At 40.5% G+C, this 21,561-nt stretch overlaps 3 protein-coding genes across 4 annotated transcripts in view; 2 read left to right on the top strand and 1 right to left on the bottom strand.

Annotated features, from left to right (window-relative positions):
• atp2a2a (ATPase sarcoplasmic/endoplasmic reticulum Ca2+ transporting 2a) overlaps nt 1-6,293 on the top strand; it is a 29,328-nt gene extending 23,035 nt beyond the window's left edge. Inside the window, exons 17-21 of one of the 2 annotated variants that reach the window (XM_028033510.1) lie at nt 53-138; nt 1,148-1,281; nt 1,402-1,519; nt 2,299-2,419; nt 5,591-6,293. In XM_028033510.1, the coding sequence (XP_027889311.1) occupies nt 53-138; nt 1,148-1,281; nt 1,402-1,519; nt 2,299-2,419; nt 5,591-5,604 (473 nt within the window). In that variant the 3' untranslated portion in view covers nt 5,605-6,293. Of the gene's footprint in view, nt 1-52; nt 139-1,147; nt 1,282-1,401; nt 1,520-2,298 lie in introns of both variants that reach the window. The other variant, XM_028033509.1, reaches the window with a different exon arrangement.
• A 1,901-nt stretch (nt 6,294-8,194) lies between these two features.
• Nucleotides 8,195-14,777, bottom strand: anapc7 (anaphase promoting complex subunit 7). Its single transcript, XM_028034341.1, has 11 exons — nt 14,561-14,777; nt 13,798-13,984; nt 12,868-12,987; nt 12,288-12,399; nt 10,781-10,934; nt 10,562-10,704; nt 9,812-9,929; nt 9,532-9,728; nt 9,218-9,442; nt 8,957-9,107; nt 8,195-8,384 (listed from the first exon to the last, which is right to left on the bottom strand). Exons 1-11 carry the CDS (start codon nt 14,659-14,661, stop codon nt 8,195-8,197), a joined length of 1,698 nt encoding a protein of 565 aa, XP_027890142.1. The 5' UTR covers nt 14,662-14,777.
• Nucleotides 14,778-15,460: 683 nt separating this feature from the next.
• LOC114154942 (ubiquitin-conjugating enzyme E2 G1-like) lies at nt 15,461-20,427 on the top strand. The gene is made up of 6 exons (XM_028034471.1): nt 15,461-15,629; nt 17,288-17,390; nt 17,477-17,574; nt 18,169-18,347; nt 18,473-18,581; nt 18,666-20,427. The coding sequence occupies exons 1-5, from the start codon at nt 15,464-15,466 to the stop codon at nt 18,557-18,559; spliced, it is 633 nt and encodes a 210-aa protein (XP_027890272.1). The 5' UTR covers nt 15,461-15,463; the 3' UTR covers nt 18,560-18,581; nt 18,666-20,427.
• Nucleotides 20,428-21,561: the final 1,134 nt, after the last annotated feature.

The raw sequence follows: 21,561 nt of genomic DNA, 5'->3' as shown, positions 1-21,561 counted from the left end.
TAATCTTTATGTCCTGTGTGAAGGGAATGTTTTTTTCTGTCTCTGCTCCCAGGTTATGTGGGCGCTGCCACTGTGGGAGCTGCTGCTTGGTGGTTTACAGTCTCAGAGGACGGCCCACAGCTCACTCTCTACCAGCTGGTAAATGTCCCAACAATAGCTGTTTCCACTCACCATAAAATTGTGCAAATTGAAATTATGAAAATAAATTTGCTGAAAGGAAACATGCCAGTTTTGAAAAAACCCCTCATATTATCAGTAAAAGGTTTTTGCGCTAGGACGAGGTGGTTTTTCAACTGTATCAAAATAATTTTTACGCATTAAACGAGTCACCTGATCAACAGGATGTTGCTACACAGTATCACACAGTTCATAAAAAGCTGTGTATCATTTTGTAAAACTCAAAATGCTGCATACGTTGCTGCTCCCAAGTATAATTGTCTTGTTGCGCCAGGTTTGTTTGGGGACCAAAATTGCAACGTTTGTTACATTTCCAGCCGATGCTGTTCTCTTTCACACTGTGCTGAGTCAAACCAACCAAACCTTTTGTTTCCCGTCTCGCCTGTGGTGGCGCTGCACCAAGAACAACTGAAGGACATGACACAAAAATCTCTGAAGAAGACACCGAGCGCAACTTCCGTCTTTGCAAAATGTAAACAAAAATGGAGCATTGTCACATTTTAGCAGCTGTAGGATTTTTTCAGAGATGATCTCTGCCACGCCTGAAAACCGGTTTTCAGGCGTGGCAGAGTTTGCATTTTTAGTCCGCCTCACAGGTTGATTGCGTGTTCACACCTCCCTAAACGAACTGGAGTTCGATTAAAGCGGTCTAAACAAGACTGGTGTGAACACACCCTAAGACGCCTCCTCTGATAGATGATGAGCACTAGCTGAATTATGAATATATATCATGTAGCTGTTTACATCCATCACTGCCATTGACTTTTAATGACTTGTCGTGTGAACAAGCTTACTCAAATGTGATTTTTTAATGTAATTTCTTAATAGACACACAGCAATTGCTAAATTGTGGGGTCTTTTGACAGCAAAATATTGACAAAGATTTACACACATTTGTAATGGAAACGCAGCTGCTATGGCAAAGTTTTCACCTTCTCTCACCTTCATCTTATTTTTCCTCTCTCCACAGAGCCACTTCCTGCAGTGCAGCCCCGACAACCCCGAATTCGAAGGCTTGGACTGCCACGTGTTCGAGTCGCCGTATCCGATGACCATGGCTCTCTCCGTGCTCGTCACCATCGAGATGTGCAACGCTCTGAACAGGTGGCTCCACTTTTGTCTTTGTCATTAGAGAAGGAGCATTTGCTGTCAGGAGGAGGAGGAGGAGGACGAGTACCTGCTGTGTCACTGAAACAAACCATTTGCATTCTGTCCTCACTGCAGTCTGTCAGAGAACCAGTCCCTGCTGCGGATGCCTCCCTGGGAGAACATTTGGCTGCTGGGGGCCATCTGTCTCTCCATGTCCCTCCACTTCCTCATCCTCTACGTGGAGCCTCTTCCCGTGAGTTTATTCTGTGATAAACTTCTCATTGTGTCGACATTTTAAGCAAGCAGTTTATTCCCAAACACAGGTGGAGTCATTGTGGGACCCTCTAGTGGTCATATGCTGTTGTTACAGTAAAGTTAATTAAATTTTAAGCTATAGAAAAATGAACTTTATACAGAAGAGAATTAGAGCCACTGAAAAAAATTAACTCTGACTCTTTTCCATAGAATTCACTTAAATTTTCTGAGCTCAAAAGTCAGAATTTTTAGATTAAAGTCAGAATTTCTTTTTTGTTGTGGCCCTATTCCTCTTTAGTTTAAAGGGATTGTTTGGAATCTAACTTTTGTCGATAATTAGCATAAATCCAGGTTAGTTGGTTAGTTAATTACTTTCTATGTAACGTACTTAAAACCGAGTTTGTACCGGGTGTTTTATGTACCTTAAATGGAAAATGTCTTTATTCCTTATACATTTTAGGCTTTGTTATTGCTCTGTCTCTTGTTCTTTCAGTAAATGTACTTCTTTTAGTCTGCATAGTTAATTAATTACTAAAGTATTGATTAAATCAGGAGTAGGATTACGATTATTTCAGAAATCAATTAATCACGGTTGGTTCGATTAATTGTTTCAGCCCTACACCAATGCTGACATGTTTGGCCAGTTTGTAAGTCATTTTCAAAATAAAATGAAATGTGGAAGCTCCCTTATGTAATTGTGTACCGCTACGCCCCCTGTTGGCCACCACCGTGCAGTCATCCCACGACAACTACGTGATTTTTCTGTACTGCACCCAGGTCATCTTCCAGATCACCCCTCTGGACACCACCCAGTGGATGATGGTGCTGAAGATCTCACTTCCTGTCATCCTGCTGGATGAGCTGCTGAAGTTCGCCGCCCGGAACTACCTGGAGCTGGGTAAACAGCTGGAGAAGCCGTCCCGGGGAGGCTGCCCCCTGTCTGCATGCGCTGAGGGCGTTTCCTGGCCCTTCGTGGCCGTCGCCCTGCCCCTGGTGCTGTGGATCTACAGCACAGACACTAACGTGTCTGCCATGTTGTGGCCCTGACTGACTCCGGCACACCAGTGTGAAGTGGACGTTAACACACACCTAACAGTTACATTAACTCTGAATAACTCATCGTAGACATCTGCACCTGCTCTGACCACTGTCAGATATGTTCTATTTACATTTCCACTGATTTTTTTTTTTTTTTTGCGGGGCGCGGGGTTTGGTATTTAGTCATATTTTAATGACTGATATTACATCTGTTATTTTCCTACCAGGCTTCTCCCATCTTCGAGCGCCATAGTGACCAGTTAGAGAAGCCTGTGGTGTTGGAGCTTTGTGTTTTAGCTGTACAGAGAATTTACACTATTTTCTATTAATGTTTTGTAATTTTTAGGGAGGGAACAAAGAGTCTTGGTGTGTGAAGAGGACGTGTGATTGTAACACCTGAAAAGTGCAGAGCTGAAAGGAGGGGAAAGTCTTGCAATATATGAATCTCAGTTATTATTGAACTCTGTACACCTTCATTATTTTTCTGCACCAGGCAGAACGCAGCTACCTCAATGCTGTTATTATGACCAGAAGTACCCGTTTTGTCTAAACACCATTTCAAAGGTTATCACTAAAAGTGTTGAGGTACGTACCACTTTGTTTTGCGGCGCACATGCTCACACAACTTAATCTTTTTTTTTATATATATATATATATATATATATATATATATATGTTTAAATTTATTTTTCTGTTCTATTTTATGGAGAAAAGGACAAAAACGTGTTACAAGTTTATTACACAGTAACTTTTGATACAGCCTGTTGTTAAGTATACAGACGCAGACAATATAGTTGGTACCCGTGGTAAAGATGTTTAAAGGGCCAGTATGATGTGAAATCAACTTTTTTGAGCTTTACATCATGTTACAATATTATTCAAAAACACACCTGGAGTGTTGCTTTAATTCTTTCATGCATGTTTTGAAGAATACTTTAATCTCCCGTGGCAACCATTCTGGTTCGCAAAATGCCTAGTCTCATCTCGGCTCCTTCAGACTAGCCAGCAGCAATTAGTAAACACCTGGCAGAACTGCACGTCTGCTAAGCTCATCATAGGAGCTACGTCTCAGAGCAGCACTGAAAAAAATGTTAAGGGGTTCATAAAGGGTTAATAGAGAAACATTGTTCTGATGACTTCCTGAATGCGTAGCGCCGGAAAGAGCTGGAGCTCCTTAAAGAGACATAGGCCCATTTTCAAGGTGTTAATTGGCGAAGTCAAATTTTGTGAAATGTCATTCCTATGAAATGATGCTGTATGTCTGGAAAGTATATAACACTGCCCCTTTGAAAAGCCTTAAAATGAATTCATTTCATTTGAGTACATTTATTCAGTGGGATATCATGTTAAGAAATATTTTTGGGCAAAGTTCCGCTTACCAATCCCTTCAGAATAAATCTATCTGAGGCATTATTTTAATTTACACTTGAAGTGAATTTACACTTTATTTTAGTTTTGTAAATAAATAAATTAGTTAGAGGTGCACCGCTTTGCAGTTTTTTGCCCAATCAGCGATCTTTAAAAAGACTGACCTGACGGTGCCAGTTTTGGCTGATACCAATTTTTTTTCTGCATTGTTGCTAAATATAGCAACAAAGTGGCGTATTTCTTTTAGCCAATAGGCTGAATGAGGACACTTGCTTTGACTGGCCACCACAAACGGTGAGCAGGACGGTTAAGAACTAACACATGGACTGTTGAAGTTGCGTGCGGCCCGGCAGGGTCACACTGACCCCACGTACCCTCTTACAAACTTTTTTCTTTTGTGTGTCGTTTTGGGAACCTACGGTCCGACCGTGACATCTGCCGCATTCCTCCTGACCGTTGCGCTAAGACCTCAGGAGCGTTAAAGAACTTCCTGCTGAACAAATGTACTCAAATTAAAGGTTAGAATTTTCAAAAATGCCCAACACCTCCCACGTTGCTACAGTAAAAGTAAAATTTATCAGCGGTTCCCAAAGTGGCTCCTGGAGGGCCGGCATCCTACAGGTTTTAGTTCTCTCCCTGGTTTAACACACCTGGATCAAATGATGGCTCATTAAAGACCTAAGAAGAACACTGACATGCTGAAAAGGTTGTTACTACAACCAGGGAGAGAACTAGACTGTGCAGGATGCCGGCCCTCCAGGACCCACTTTGGGCACCACTGCATTAGAATGTTTTTCACACCTCCTCACCAAAGTACCAACACATTATTCTGTCTGTATATACCTGAAGAAAACTTTTTGTCATCTTCAGCTTTTCTTTAGATTCTTCCTTTAATCCTACTGTTATGATTTTAATATGTGAGTATCCCGCACATACTGTACTTGAATATGTAAAAGGACAAAAAAGCACCAAGAAGCTGTTAGTCTTATGACCATAGCACAACATGAACATTTTAAGAAAAAAAGACCAAAAAAAAAAAAAGGACTCGTAAGGCTGAAACAGTTGATGTATATCTGTACATAACATACAAAGTAGAGTGTATGTATATTTTATTTGTCGATGTCATAAAGCAGCGACACTAGAGTCTCCTTCCGGTGGGGACGGTTAGCGCCTCTCTGCATGCCTGCTTCACTCCAGCGCTGGTTGTGGGTTTTTTTGTTTTGTTTTGGTTTTTTTAGATCAACCGTCGGGAGTTTTACCCGCAGAGTGAGAACTCTCTAATCAGCATGCCGACTACCAGCTCATCTTCAGAATAAAAACCTGTCTGTTCGTTACTGCTGTATGTACATTAAGGTTCAACAAGTACAGAGAGAGAGTGAAAACTGAGATTGTATTGTGAAATGCCATCAGTGCCACCAAGTGCCAGCGCCACACTGACTGGAAACCTTTTCTGTTTCCAGGCTCAGTGTCGCTGGTGCTGGTTGTTTTTGATTGTAGACTGGCAGAAACAAGTGCCCATATATTAATACAGGATATAACTTTGATACACTTTTTTTGTGTGTGTGTTTTTGTCGTGACCTGCATTGGGTCCCATCCTATCTGAGCTTCCCACACATGATTTCTGCCGTCTGATTCCTCCTTTTCTTTTTGTTTCCTTTCACAGGAAAGGCCCAATAAGCCCGCCTCTACGCTTTTATTATTTTATTTTTTTTGTTTTATCTTTCCAGAAACTTTGGGTTTGGTTTTTGTAGTGTGCATGTGTGTTTTGGGGTAGCGCGTCTTTACAAAGAGCTGCCTGCAGCTGCGACGTGAAGTCCGTGGCTATAAACGAACGTCGGTCAGAAAGCAGTCGGCCCCGTCTTCCTGCATGAGGAGCCTCAGATGAAAGATTTCTCCCTCCATCTTTGGAAGCTGATAGAAAACACTGTACAGGTCATTCATTTCTTCATGCTGCATGTCAGCTGCTTCACCAGAACCTTCTAATCAACAGTGTGTAGTAGTAGTAAAACAATCGATTAGACATTCGTCAGATTACTACAAATGTTATAAAGCTTAAAAGAATTTTTTTTTTCTAAGGAAATACTTTGATGGGACATTTAGCAAAACAAAATCCTTGCTTTTTTGGGGGCGTTTTTGTTTTCTTTGCTTTGCACTGAGACGTGCAACATGTTGGGAGGATTTTTTTTTTTGTGCCATATCTGGAAAGGGCGGCTGTTCAGTGATGCATAATGTTTTACTGTAAGTACGTCAGGCACTGGTGTTTCGTTGCCAAACTGCTGTACTGTATTTTCAGATAATTGTACGATGTATCACATGGACCGTTTCAGGTAAATAAAAAAAAATTACTGTCATACATGAGGAATTTACTCACGTTTGTCCTGGTCACTTTGAAACTTTGCTTTCCCTTAATGAGGAACAACAAATTACAGCTTCACACAGAAAGACTCCAGGTTGGGATTTGAACCCAGCACAGCAGCAACGCAACCAGCTGATATCAGAATCCTGAAATTCACGGGTGGGGAGAGACGCCAGAAATTATACTGAAGAGTAGCACTGCTTCAACATATTTTTACTCGAGTAAAAAAGTAGCCGTCCAGTAAAAAAGCATTCCTGGAAAGACTGCTTAAGTACTGAGTAACTGATGATGTCATCAGATGGAAAAACGTCATTTTATGTGCAAGACTAAAATAAAAAAAGAAATACAAATAATTACAAAATGTCAAATTCAACCAGAAAAAAAAAATCTCAATTTATCTTTTGCTACAGTAGATTATATATATATAAGAGGTCTCACTTCTACATAAATTCTAAATTTGTGTCCGTATCTGGTGCGTTTTTGGTCAAAACAAGCTTGATTTTCATTCAGTGAAGTTAGTCACAGTGGGTCGAGCAGCCAGAAATTTTACTCAAACATAAAAAGTCCAGCACAGTGAAAATATTCCTAAACTTACTTTTTTTTTTTTCGAAATAGTTGCTCGTCAGTAGTTACTATGCACCTCTGATTAAATAAAAGCATAATTAAGAGGAAGGAATGAAAGCTAAGATTAACGCCTCAGTCCCAATTCAGCTGTTCAATTTGAACTGGTTACTTATAGAATGAATAGTTAAAGGAGCCGTTTCATCTGGCAAGCAACAGTACAGTGAGCTTCATGAATCGGGTCCATTTGGTGCCTGGTTCAGAGTCTTTCAGACTATCGTTCCCTCTTCTCTCTCTGTGCTGCTTTGCTAACCTCGGCTGGACTGAGGTCTCAAACTGACAAAAAGGAGAAAAGGTCTTTGAGCTGAATCAAAAACTCCTGCTAGGTTTTACTTATAGCTTTAGGCTCCAGACAGATTTTAGCTTTCATGAGAGCCAACACAAGAAACAAGACGGTTAAGTGCATGCCAGAATCTTTACAAGGTTTATTATACATTTATTAAAATATGTACAAAAATATAAACATTTCACTTATATGCTTGCTAAGGGAAACTTTACAATGTAATCAGCTGACTATGGGTTTATTTTCCTTTTTATTCTTAGTACAGTCAAAACACACAAAGCATGTTCATTATGGCAAAACCCATAAAATATCTAAAATGAATATTAGTCACACAAAAAAAAGTATAAAAAGCAGCCAAAATATTAACTGTCACAAAGTCCAGGCATATTCACATGTCTTGGTGTGGCACTGTGGACATCAGGTCAGATGATGAAACAAATTCATCTTTTTAGAACATACATGTCTTTCGCTTAACGACCTGAAAACACTGCTGAGTAGAGCAGACTGCAGTTTAATAGTTAGCTTTTGTTTTGTACAGTACAAAAAACTAACATATGATAATCATTTAGAGACTAAAGACATGATGTCACTCTTCTTTTTCTTTACATTTCTCGCTACAAACTGAAGGATCTGCTGATTTTCTGTGCGGTTGGAGGCCGGGTGCTTTTCTGAAACCGCTGCAGTGACTGGAACGGGTAAATAAAGCTCAAATAGCCTCTGACTGAAGCTGGTGACGTTGGCAGAATGATGGGGAAACGGTTTTGGCTTCAGCTCTGCATTAAGCAGAATCTCAGTAGAAGTGAGGAGCAGCTCTATAAAGTAAAGTACAGCAACAGAAACCCCAGAGTTTAAAGGTTGCTCAGTGTTTTATTCTCTGCAAACTGCTTCAAACCAGCAGCTGCACCACCTCCAGGGTGCCACCAGGGGGCGGGGTGGGAGTTTAACTGCTGCAGCGGCTGAAGGCTTCTGGTGTGCTAACTGAGGGCCCCTTCTCTGTGCCCCGGGGGTCACTGCATCCCGAACCACTGCTCCTGGTCGGCCCACTGAGCCGCTTCGCTGTCGCTGCCCTCCAGATCGCCGTCCTCCCCGCTGCCCTCCATGTCGTCGCCATCCAGCTCCACCGTGGCGTCCGTGGGGCTCTCCTCCTTCTCCATTTTCTGCATGCCTTCCAACGACTTCTGGTCATTAGGATCCAAGCTGGAAGAACAACATTAAGAGCTAAAAATACACAGCTCTGAGTTTTAATATCTGTAATGTCTGGATGGAGAACATTAATGAAGGTAGACATGCTAATGATAGCATTTGAGCTAACTGAGAATAGCCAAATGATAGCAATAGCCCCCATGTTTTTACATCATTTTAGCTAATGTTAGCATTTTTGGGGGGAAACTTTAGCTCCTACACTACCGTCTCCAGGCTACACAGAGGGCATTACTGCAAGTCAAGATGCTAATGATAGCCCACATGCTACTGACAGCATGTTAGCTAACCATACGTTTTTACCCAATTTTGAAAAATGTTTTTGCTTTTTATCGTTTAAAGCTCAAAGTTGAGGCCTGCTAGACCAAACTCTTCAACACAGCTTGAGATTCGGGTCGGAGAACCACACACACTTCGTCAGGCCCCTTTAAATTTCTTCAAAAATGTTCCAGTGGGTTACTATATTATGTCTTTAATGGTGTGAAGCACGTTGAACTGTCTTGTTGATGAAATGTGCTACACAATTAAACATTTTGCGAGGGATAAAAAAATATACATAAATAATTTACCTCAAAGCGATGCTGTACTGGTCCATAGCCTCTTGATAATCATTGACTGCCACCAGGAAATCTCCCAGCATTCTGTGCAGGACGCAGTCGCTTTGATTGGCCAGCGCATTCCGCAGGAGCGCGATCCCTTCTTCGTATTTCTGTTCCCGATCTTCACAAACAGAGATTCATTCCATTAGTGTGCAGACGATGCTGTCGTGTTCTAAACTGATTTAGCGTCCTACGTGCGATCTAAGGTTTGTGTAGCAGCCGGTTACGCACTGAGCAGCTCAGCCTTCTTCACCACAGCCTTGGTGTAGTCGGGCCTCTGAGCGAGGGCCTTGTCCAGCAGAGCTTTGGCTTTCTCCTGAGTCACCGGGTCTTCCAGGCACACCGTGGCCAGGATGGTCAGAGTCTGTGCGTTGGCCCCCAGAGTCTTATAGATATTGTTCGCCATTCCCATCGCTTCTCGAATCCCATTGGACGCCAGGTAGCAGTCGATCAGACCTGAAGGTGTTGAACGAAAGCAGATCAGAAATACTCTCCTCCCAAAACACCTGGACCGTCTGACGGTAGTTAAGACAAACGAGCCGTACCTTCATAGCAGTCCAGCCTGCAAGGCGCTAACCGCATAGCCTCTCTGAAGTGGATGATGGCCTCCTGAACTCGGCCCATGTTCCTCAGTGCTGCCCCCTTCAGGAGGAGGGCCTGGACGCTGTTGCTGTTCAGCTGGATGGCTTTGGCCCCCAGGTAGAGGGCTCTGGAGTAGCGCTTGCTGTAAAAGCTGTGGCAGCTGAACAACACATACACATGTGAAAACCTACACCAGTCAAGCAGAAAACACTTATGTTGATATAAGAGAGTTCAAAGACTCACCCAGAGATCACCCAGGGTTCAGCGTGTTGGTCGGAAATATTAAACAACCGTCCTCCCAGGACCTCCACGTCTTCCAGGTGTCCCTCCCGGGCCATCAGGTAGCCGTAAACGTCCATACCTGCAAGTCAAAGAAGCAGCTGCTTAGGACTGCAACTAACGATCGTTTCAATTAATCGATTATTCTGACGATTAATTGGGTAAAAAAAAAAAAGAAATTGCCACATTCTGCAGATTTTTCATTTAAGCCTTTTTTTAATGGAATATTAGAAAGACATTAATAGATACAATTAAACAATTCAATTCATTTTTAAATAAGAAAATAAACATCTTATTGCCTAAAGTGCAGCAACGCAGCATTCCAGTAGTGAACCGCTGATCATTTATAGCAAAAGGATGCAGCTAAAAATATTTCTACTTTGCTTAACATGAATGCAGCGTAGGGCTAGCTTTTGATAGCATGGATAAATGGATAGCAAAAGGTGCTTTTTTTCCCTCACAGAATTTGAACCAGGTGTTGCTATAACGATGTCTTTGAGGAATTTTGGGTAGAACGTATTTATAGAAAAAGTGTCTGTTTTTTTCATCTTAAATGCAAAATGTAGATATTTTCAGATATTTTTGGCTTTTTTTTTTTTTTTGGCATACTTCAGTTAGTGATTAATCAATTACTAAATTAGTTGACAATTATTTCAATAGTCAATTAATCGTTTGAGCTGATTGTGAATAAAATCAAGATGGAACGTTTCACACCTTTGATGAGGTACGGGTCCAGCATCTGAGCTTGTTCAAATTTCAGAATGGCGTTCTTGGTGTCGCCTGCCCTGAAATAGACGTCGGCCAGGCTCACCAGGAGGTCCACGTTGTCCCGCAGCAGCGACTTCTTCTCCAGAGAGCTGAAGGGGAACAGTTTATTTTAGGGAAGCGGAGGGAAGGCGGCCAGCTGGGAGGAAACATCAAACCCGTTCTCACCAGATGGTGTTGATGGCTCTCTGGTTGTCCCCGGCGTGGATGAAGGCGTACGCTTTTATCCACACAGAGAGCCAGTCCAGGTTGGGGAGGTTCTGGATCACATCCATGGTCATGGAGGAGACCTCCGCTCCTTTCACCGACAGAGAGAGAAGACCTGGGGGGAGGGAGGGAGGGGGAGAGAGAGAGAGAGGCTTTGATTTAATTTTCAACATCAACTCGACTAAATCCAAGCAGTTGAATCAGGGTGAAAACTTTGAGCGTAGAGAAGTAAATATGAAACAAAGGTTTGTCTCCTTTACAGAAAAACCTTCACACAACACTGTAGCTGCATTTCCATTACAGATGTGCGCAAAACTTTGTCAATATTCCTTTAATATAAAAAAAAAGAACATTTCACCAATCTAAACAATTGGTGTTTAGATTAAATGTGATACACAATTTTTTTTTAAAAAGAATAAATTTGTTCACATGACAAGACATTAAAAAAAAAAACAGGGGGCGCCGTCGTCCTCCAACTGCTTCCTGTCGTCTTTGTGGTTTGCGCCAGCGGCAACGTCTGGTTGCGATGTGAAAGAAGTGTTTGCACTGCAGTTTCGTAAAATAAACCAATTTTGATATGGATTAAAAAATAAAAATAAATACTCTTCCTAACGCTAGGGCTTTTTAATAAAAAAAAAAAAACACAACTTGTTTCAAAACTCATCTCCATCAAGGGACTTTATTTTCGAAATGTCAAATTGCGGAATTATATGGTGAACTGAAATGCAGATAGTGCTGCAGAGGGAGTGTCAGAAGTTTTCATATGCATTCACTAAACATCTCGTGTTATATGTAGGGCTTAAAGTAAAAAAAAATAAAAAATCCTGAGCCTGAAGCTTTTGATGTGGAGGTGACCTCTACATCCATACAGCATACTATACCATACAGTGTTTAAACAAAGGGAAACGATTCCTTTTGACAGCACAACAAACGAGCAAACTTCAAGTAACAACGCATTCGAAAAGATGTTAAATATCTGCGAGCTGAAATTCAGCAACCTCACAACTAAAATAAGTGTTTTAAAAATAAATAAGAAAAGGGACAACACCACATTCAGAGACATTTCAGTCGATTCATTTTACAATCTTGCTGTTAAGGACTTGCTGTTTCTTCTGCTCCTTTAATTTGCTCTGGATTATAAACAAAAGTCCTGCATGAGATCCAAACCGCGACTTTTCAACTTTTTAACGTCAACAGTTTTGTTTGGATTTGGAAACGTGTGGCGCTCACACAGCTGGTGTGTTCCAGCTGTTGCCTTAAAATCTGTCCACAAGTATTCCTCCATGTGGCCGACAATAGAATCGCATTACGTTTTAACAAAGTAATGAGAGAGAAAAAATGAACGAATAAAAACTGCTCCTTGTTGTGGTATGTTTACAGCCAATAAGAATGATTTTTATCATCCTGACCAAACTGGAAATGTCATTGACATAAAGCCGAGCCTGTGCACGTGAATATCTGTGCGTACCGATTATGGCGTCCAAGGCGAGCGGACACTGTCTGAGCACCTCTTTGTAGCTGGTCACGGCCGAGCGTTCCTGACCGGCTTTCCTGTACAGGTTAGCCAGCATCATGTTGATCTGAGGACAGAAAACCCCCCCAAAAAAACAACAGAATCACAACAATATTAGACAGTACTCCACAAAAACGTTAAGGCAAAAAATACACTCAATTTATTAATCGTTCATATCATGAGCTCTGCGGCATTTCCTGTTATGTGACTGCATTTCTGACAACAACGGTGTTTATATAAAACGCTGCTTTTGTCAGTAGATCCAGCAGAACTTTAGATTATAAGTTCAAGTCCGGGTTTCTGTCGCGCAAACTTTCCAAGCCTGGAGTCACGCTGCTCTGCCCGTCGCTGCGTTTCCGTTACAAACGCGTCGATGTTTGTTGACATTCCACAAATGCCAAGAAAATAAAAACAATTTCACAATTGCGATGCTTCCGTTAAATAAGAAGCTCGATTAAAAGAGACAGAGACGTGTCCCTTGTTGGGATTCTGCTTGTTCACAGTCGATTCTCCATTCATGAAGGAACAACTCTACCTTTGGAGTCCTTTGTCTTGATGGGATCCCGTCCAGAACAGCGATGGCGTCTTTATCCAGTTTCAGTATGGTGTAGCATTCAGCTATCTTGTACTTTACCTCGATTTCTGACGGCAAACTCTGAAAGGGTAAAAAAAAAAGAAAAATGCAACTAATAAGTGTCTGCTGAACGTCACAGCACCCGATACAGTTGTAATAATTTAATTAAGAGGTTGAAGATGAGATGTATAAATGCAGCATGTTCCATGACAGAGAGGTTCATTTAAAAGCTCAAAAGAATAAAACGGCGCAAATCCGCTGAACTCCTTCCACCATTCCTGTTGTGTGAACATTTTGCTCCGTGTCAGAATGCCTCCACGGAAAATACAATTTCTTTCAAAATTGTATTTATTTAAAAGCTTTAATCCTTCTTACTCCATTTCAAATACATTGACTGGTATGAAAAACAATAGATTTTTTGACCTTCCAATTTGGCCTGATGCAGGATCAAGCTAACATAAAAATGGCAAATTTCAGTGACTAACTCATACATTACATCTTTTACCCATAATTATAACAACATCCTGGACATCAGATGTGGTAACAACAAGGTTCCCCCCCAGAAAACCTGCTAAGCCCAGTGGTTGGGTGTTAGAGCATTCATTCATCCAGCGGTCCGCCGTGTTTTTCAGTTGGAAAAATGTTTAAAGTTGACAGGAAATTTGAAAATATCACTTGATAATTATGTGCTACTGAAAGTTTAGAAGATTAATACCTGAACCCCAACTATAAAGTCTTAAAAAAGTGCAAACGTTTTAAAAAGACATAGGTAAATAAATAATGCCTAGTCTGGTGGGACACAAGCAAAGCCTGGTGGCCTGCCAGGCTTATAATACACTGGGGGGAAACCCTAAAAAATACACAATAAGGTGCCAACAAAACTATACTAACCTGTGCCTGGATGTTGGCAGCAGCTCCACCAGTTGAGGTACGAACTTTGGATGTTTTGTTGAGCACCTTCTTCTGCTGCAGAGCCATGCTGTATTTACAGGCAGCATTGCGGTATTCCTTGTCATGGAAGATGGCATCAGCATGGTAAACCAGCAGCTGGTACTTCTGGGCCGGTGAGAACAGCTCCCTGGAATTATACACACACAGATTATTTTAGCAATGGATCAAAACAATATACTAGAATAAATTTTAAACAATTAAAACCGACTATATATTTATATGACATAGGAGAAAAGCAACCAATTAGGTCTATGGAAGATGCTGCGAGCATAATAGATACAGTAGCAGAGAGTAAAACTAATTTTTATTGTTTTATTACTGTCTGTCTTGGTAAATAATTATTCAAATCAGTTGGCGTTAAAATAATCCACCGTAAAATATAAGGCCTAAAGGAGGAAGATGGAAAAATATCAACAGAATAAATGTTAAACGACCACGAATGTTTTAACTGCTGGAAACATCGTTACATTTCAGAACCTACATCCGACTATATCTTGGGCCTCCGTGATTTAGAATACTTTTCCGACCTAATTTCGTGAGGTTATAATAAAAACACAGCTCATTGAACGACACGATCATTACTGTTAACCGTTGTTGACTAGCTGGCGTGAGACTGTCACCACCAGGGAGAGAAAACATGGCAATATTAGTGTTGAAGCACACTCATCAGGAACTAGATGGGCCCCACACTGACATTACTCACGGGTTATTGTTACTCATCGTCAGCAACAAACTGCTCAATATGCGGACATTGGAGTAAAGGCCGGCTGCAGCCATATCCCGAACATGATCCACTGCATTCATTTTGGAGAAAAGCAAGGGCTTGTTGAACCTTTCCGTGTCCAGTTTAAAGTTTCTGTCAGTAAACAGCTAAAGGTGGCTAGCATCGGATGTATTAAATATGGCGCCGCACAGCCTTCCTTCCGTTTACTGCTGCCTTCTGGTGCACCTCAGTAGCTCGTCTTTTTCTACAGCCGCAAAATATATATATGACGTCCTAAGTATTTTGTTGACTGCAGTTTGCAAACTATTTTTATTGACTGCATTTTACTACCGTTTTCTTAAAGTTTTAAGGTTTTGTGTTTTTATTAATGCTTTAGTATTTGAGTTGAGGTTTTGTGTGATCTTTCCGATATATTTGAACGCGTCTTAAAGGCTAATAAAATGTAAAATGCTCCGAAAGAAATTCAATTTTTTTCCTATCCTATTTTTATTATGTATGATATCTATGTTTATTTGGTAACATGTCTAATTTTTTATTTTTTAATTTCAAAATACACGTTTAGTTGTGAGTACAAAAATAAACGAATTTTAACTCCTCGCGAGAAAAATAATTATATATTCTACTATGTACATTTTATCTCGTGTTGAGTTGAAATTCCTTTATTTTTGTACCCAGCAGTAAATGCAAACAGCCAAAAATATGAACACGATGAACAATGCTAATGCCTTTGCCAAAAACCTGCATACTAATCAGGTTTAAGAGAGCTGGTTTAGGATGTGTAGAAAATACGCTTTCAGACAAAAACTTGTACATTTTTTTTTTAGAAAACATGTTCTGGGCGTATAAAGATGCGCATGCGCACACTTCCCATCCATCAGATGAATGTTGTGTCTAAATAGCCAGCAGTTGGCAGCGCAGCTCCTCGTTCCTGTCCCAGTTTTAGCTCTGGTTTTCCGAAGGTGTTTGTCTACAGACAGTGTTTTCCCTCGGTTCCGTTCGCGTACCATGACCGAACAATCAGCATTACTTCTTCGAAAACAATTAGCAGGTAATATTCCCATTGGTCTTGACGACGAAACAAAGGTTGTGTGTGTAACCGCTGCGCTAACGTTAGCTTTTTTCTGTAAGCTACAAGGAACGCTGTTTACGCCGTAGGACTGAGCTCGGGCAGCTAACACAGCAGCATGAAGGGTGCCTTTATCAATACACCTCAGCGTGTTGCTAAGCTGCTTTGGTTAGCTAATCACTTTTACGATTCATCACGTCAATTTAGAACTAAAAATGAAAAGATAACCACCTACACTAGTACATAGTCGTACCGAGAACCCTGCTAGCTGCTAGCTAGTTTGGTATTAGTTGTCAGATAGAACAAAGGAATAACCAATCCAAGAACATCTCATGCCTTGATCACTAATAAGGCTAATTATAGTTGCAAGTAGTCCGATTCTTCTATCGGGGCCCACGTTACTACTTCTGTAAACAATTAATAGAAATCCATACAGACTCTTATTTTACATATTTACGGTCATATTCCATGTACTAGTCTGGAGCTGTGATGCTGTTAAATGTATTAGTTTGACGCTTGGTATTCTTGTAAGCAGTTTATTTGTGATTTTTCATGATGATGCCGAACATTTGGATCTCTACTGGAATGGAGCTGGGTAACATCTATAGAAAACCATCTATATTTCTCATCAGTTAGCAGGCTGTTTAAACTCTGTTTCAAAAATAGGGTACTCAGGGCAAGGTTTATAGATCAATAGCATACTGATTTAATTTCTGTTTTGGGGTGGGGGTTATTTTTTCTATATTTTTGCAGAGATTATAGAAATGGGTTTTAATTCAAGCTAGAATCATCGGTTTTAAGGATTGATGTATTTTTCCCCTCATTGCCCACTATGTCAAGATATACTTTTATTATAATTTTACTAGGGGTGCGCCGATTTTCTTAATTTTGGGAGATCTGTGATCGGCCGATTTTTACATGTGAAGCCGATCTTATCCACCAATGTCATCAACCTCGGCAGAGGCCTAAAAACCAACCACTGTGGTTTCTTTTCTCCCATAAGAGAGGTTTGACTGACAAACCGGCCGACCAGGTCATGTCTGCACATTTACAGTTAACAATAGTCACCCCATTGTTGCCAATTCAGCAACTTTCTTGATATATTAGAGCAATATTTCAAACAAAAAGCTGGTATCGACCAAAATCGGAATCAGTAAGAAAACTGCAATCAGTGCACCCCTAAATTTTACTGTATTAATCAGTGAGTTGACGTAGATCTCTTCACTATTGTGCACATCTGTATATCACCTCAACACTGATTACCATTTTAATTTTTTTTTAAATATTTGGCTGATGTTTTATGCTCATACTCATCCTTCAAGGTTGCCTTTGAGACCTGACTTACCAAATTTAATTTTAAGTAGCTTTGATGCATTTAATGAGGGGAAAAGAAATCTGTTTTGTCCTTATCTGACCTACTGATAATCTAGCAGAGTCTTAAGTCTTTAGCCAAATAATCACGGCATCCATATTTAGCATTCACAAGCTGACTATCATTTTGAAAGAGTTTGGTGTGGTGTGAAGTTAATACTTGGCTGCGATAAAATCCTCTTTTTAAACTTTCACAGTAAAGCCGTACAAGTTTGCTGTTATCTTTTTGTGGACTCTTTTCATAACTAAACTTTTCCATGTCCTGCCAGAGCTCAACAAGAACCCAGTGGAGGGCTTTTCAGCTGGTCTGATAGACGATGACGACATATACAAGTGGGAAGTTGTGATAATTGGTCCACAAGATACTCTTTTGTAAGTGAGAAAATATTGAAATGGGGGGGGAGGATCTGACAGAATTATTTATTTTACTTTGCTTTTTTTCCCCTTTCTTTTTGCAGTGAAGGAGGATTTTTCAAGGCATACCTAACCTTTCCCTATGATTATCCGCTACGGCCACCAAAGATGAAATTCATCACAGAAATTTGGCATCCAAATGGTAAACACATCTCTCAAGATATCATTGCGTGGTTTGTGGCTTAAGATCCAAAAACTTTCCTTATTTAAAGCTGCAGTGTGTAACGCTTACTTTTTTTATTTCATATTTGTTGAAACTGTCACCATGTTGTGACAGTATGGTATTAGACAAGTAATCTGTTAAAAGAAATCTAGCACCTCAGTCTTCTACCAGGTCTAGATAGAAACAACCAATGAGAGCCAGGAGGCGGGACTTAGCTCTGCTCACCCCCCTTTTGCTCTCTGCTGCTTTACAGTTAGCAGATCCTGTTGTGAATCCTTAGGTTAGGTAGCATGACTACCAATGACGGCGGAGGATAAATGGTTTTCGTGTCACTGTAAGTTGTTTCTGTACCATCAGCACATTTAGCAGCAAGTGCACAAGGTACATTGACAGCGCTGAGACCCTCCTCCTGGCTTCGATTGGTTGTTTTTGGTCGGGAGCAGTGCATTTCGACGTTTTCACAGATTGTCCATCTCATATACTGTCACGACATGGTGACAGTTTTAACAAATGCATAAAAAAGATATATATATACTACAGCTTTAACAGTTCTCATCTCTTGCTCCCTCACAGTTGCAAAGAACGGGGACGTTTGCATCTCAATTCTGCACGAGCCAGGAGAAGACAAGTTTGGTTACGAAAAGCCAGAGGAGCGCTGGCTTCCGATCCACACTGTAGAGACAATCATGATCAGCGTTATCTCCATGCTCGCAGACCCAAACAGTGATTCACCAGCTAACGTGGATGCTGCGGTGAGTCGCGCTACATTTCCTTCCCCTTACCCCAGCATCGGTATTCGTCTTCAAAATCTCACAATCTCTGTCGTCAAGGAGAACTGATGCGTTGTCGTCTCAATAATGCAATGTTGCTCCCACAGAAAGAATGGAGGGAGGATCCTAACGGAGAATTCAAGAAGAAGGTGGCTCGCTGCGTAAGGAAAAGTCAAGAGATGGCGTTCGATTAGGGGGTCTGCTGTAAATTCCAGGGTGAGCAAACTGTTTAGCAAGAGTCTTGCATAAACCATGACATCAACAAGTAATAATAATCTCTTAACAATTGCTTCTGTGCAGTTAAAGGAAATGCCTTCAGCGGGAAAACTTCAGCAAAAAGGCTTTTGCACCCTTTGTTTTGCCAGTCAAAGGATTCGGTTGGACCCCAACCACGTTTCTGTGAACGGTCTGCCAGATGAGCCAATTTGAGAACACTACCAGCGAAATTATCCTGTTTCCTACCTGGAATTGTATATTTAATTTAATTTATTTTTGGAAAAACAAAAAAAGAATGATGTAAGATATGTCACTACTGTAAATGAACTTGCTTTTTTATCTGCTGCTGAACAGTTTCTACTTTATACCAGGTTTCTTATGCAATTTAGATTGTGTAGACCGAAAACAAAAGCCTGTCCTCATTAGGTCGCCCGTCCGTCCTCCTTTCACCAACCCCGGCCCGATTGTCGTCGATCCGACACGTTTTGTTAGTGGGTGTGTTTTTTTTTTTTTTTCCAACCTGTCGTCGAATCACCGTTGCCTTTTTGTTGGCGTCACTTTTTCACAGTTGGCTCTTTGTTTAAAGAAACAGGAGAAGTTTTAATGCGACCTTAGGGGTTTGTACGTGTTTCCTGAGAAACTGCCTCCCGATGGTGTTTTTCTTCTAATACCGGCGCATGTTAGAGATGTTCAAAGCCATGCCCCTCCAATGTGCATAGTCCATTTAGATAGCTCTATTGTTGTTCATTCTTTGTTGGGATCTTTTTTTTTTGTACAACCTACACATTAATTTGAGTTCTTCTTTTTAATGATATGTTAACTCGGTGAGGTGTAGCAGATGGTACAGGAAGGTTTGTGCCAACTTCTCAGGATCAGGCTTCATGAAGGTGTCAATAGGCAGTCAGTAAGGTGGATCCTTAGAGTCGTCCGTGAGTTATCATAAACTCAGATTTGGAATAAATCATGGCCAGATTTTTAAAAAAGAAGTAGCTTAGATTGTGAATATTCCACATGTGGTGAACTGGTTCTTACCTCATCCTTGACACACAGCTAATTTGAGCGGGTTTATGGTCGAGTTCTTGACCTGTTGATGAAAGGCTCGTGCTTTTAGAGGCTCCATTGTTCCGTTGGATTACTGGTTGTGTTTTTCCATGGCGCTTTTGGTTTTATTAGTGTTCAGATTAAATCGCATTCACATCTGGATTTAGATTCTTGAATAAATCTCTTTTGCTTTCTTCTGTCTAAAGTTTCTATTGTCATCATGGAACATTGTTGGGTTCCACGATTGGAGACGTTAAAATCCGGTAAAGTTTAGACACGTTCTCCATATTTCACTGAGCACAACCTAGAAAAAAGACTTCAAAAAGCATATTCTGGTTGGTAACAGACTGATAGCCATGATTATCATCAGTTGTGAGGAACACTTCAGACAGCTGACCAGATGTCAAGCAGTTAAGGTTATGTTTAAAAGAGGAAACCTCCGTTGGTGTGCTCTGGCCGCTCGTGACATGTACAGTTCATACATTTATGCAGACATAATGGTCATGTCACTGATGTCGACATTACCATTTTCACTTGAGAACCTTTCCGACCCATCATGACCTCCTCTGACCGGTGTTCACTGTATTGGCACAGATGCGGTGCATTTTGAAACGTCATTCATTAAGCAATACCCTCTGAAAATGGTAATGTGTCCAGGTAAGCCACCAAGGGCGCCGCTATTTGTTTCTTGTAGGTTGCCGTTTGGTTTTTTTTTTTCTTCTTTCTTTCTTTTTTAGTGTTTTGTTCCATTTTGTGTCAATGCAATGTATATTGGACATGTTGCTCAATAAAGTGTGTAAACCGAGTGGCCCTTGTGGTACTTTTTGCTTCACATTAGGAATGCCAACACATCGGGGGGGTTGAAAGCTGCTTGGTAATTAGAAGCTGGTTAAAAAGAGTCACGTTTCAGGAGCAGATATCGACGACCTCTGACGGGAACCGTTGGCATTGTTTCTTATGATGAGGAAGCAAGTTGCACTTAGGAAGCACCTGGAAAAAGAATCATCTGTTCAAAAACAAGTCTGGTGGCATTTTGATAAGGTGACCCAGCAGCATCTTCCCTGAGTTAATGTAAGTTCTCTATTTGAAACCAATTTCACATTAAGCTCATTTGCATGTCTGCTGAGTCTAACAGATGTGCAGAGGGTGAGTCAAATATGTATTTATAGACTGACTTAAAATGTAACGCTCAAACCTCCAAGTCACAAAGGACTAGTCTGCTGTATCCCCACATGTTAACCACTGCTTAGATGAAAAAATGGAAGAGTTTAACTGGTCTACTGATGTATTTAGATTTTTATTAAAGTTAAAATCGCTTAAAACGGTGCTTAAATAATTTTTTAGTAGATTTGATTTAAATTATTGTATATCTAAATGATTCATTATTCCTATATTTGTCTATAGAACTATATATGTATGAATATATTTCCATAATGTAATTTTTCAGGACATTCTAATATTTTTGAGATTTACCTGTACATGGACGGCCTACATTTCAGGGTTTTACTCAAAGAAACTGAAAAACATCTTTTTCTTTCACTTCAAAATTGTATAGGGTAAAATCCCAATAAAATACAATAAAAGTTGTTGTGATGTGAAAAAGTTGTTGTGATATGAAAGGTGCTGTTTTTGGATATGAAGGATATTATGACAATCCTGCATTTTGATGTCTTGAGAAATTAAACTACACTTATACACTTATAACTGCCTTTGCTTTATCAGCTGTATTGTTGATTCAGAGCTGTCTCCATTCTTCTGTTCCAAAAATTATGAACAGCTGGCAAATACTAGAATTAACACACTGTTTATGATACATAGTGCTGGGTGTTGTTATTGATTTGTGTTACTAAAACCCATAAATTTATGCCACAGATTCTCCTGGTCTCTTTCAATGTTATTCATATAAATTTATGCTACGGGCTCATTTTAAACTGACCGA

Source organism: Xiphophorus couchianus, chromosome 12, assembly GCF_001444195.1.
Source record: "Xiphophorus couchianus chromosome 12, X_couchianus-1.0, whole genome shotgun sequence".
Taxonomy (NCBI): domain Eukaryota; kingdom Metazoa; phylum Chordata; class Actinopteri; order Cyprinodontiformes; family Poeciliidae; genus Xiphophorus; species Xiphophorus couchianus.
This window is presented reverse-complemented; position numbering and strand designations above follow the sequence as displayed.

Excerpts from the sequence above, each read along its gene's own strand:
- anapc7 (XM_028034341.1), bottom strand. The coding sequence starts at position 14,661 with ATGAATGCAGTGGATCATGTTCGGGATATGGCTGCAGCCGGCCTTTAC. Across the intron at positions 9,930-10,561 it reads GGACCCGTACCTCATCAAAG|GTATGGACGTTTACGGCTAC; the intron begins GTGTGAAACGTT and ends TTTGACTTGCAG. Across the intron at positions 9,108-9,217 it reads GAAGAAGGCTGAGCTGCTCA|ATCGGGAACAGAAATACGAA; the intron begins GTGCGTAACCGG and ends CTGTTTGTGAAG.
- LOC114154942 (XM_028034471.1), top strand. The coding sequence starts at position 15,464 with ATGTTGTGTCTAAATAGCCAGCAGTTGGCAGCGCAGCTCCTCGTTCCT. Across the intron at positions 15,630-17,287 it reads TCTTCGAAAACAATTAGCAG|AGCTCAACAAGAACCCAGTG; the intron begins GTAATATTCCCA and ends ATGTCCTGCCAG. Across the intron at positions 18,348-18,472 it reads CAGCTAACGTGGATGCTGCG|AAAGAATGGAGGGAGGATCC; the intron begins GTGAGTCGCGCT and ends TTGCTCCCACAG.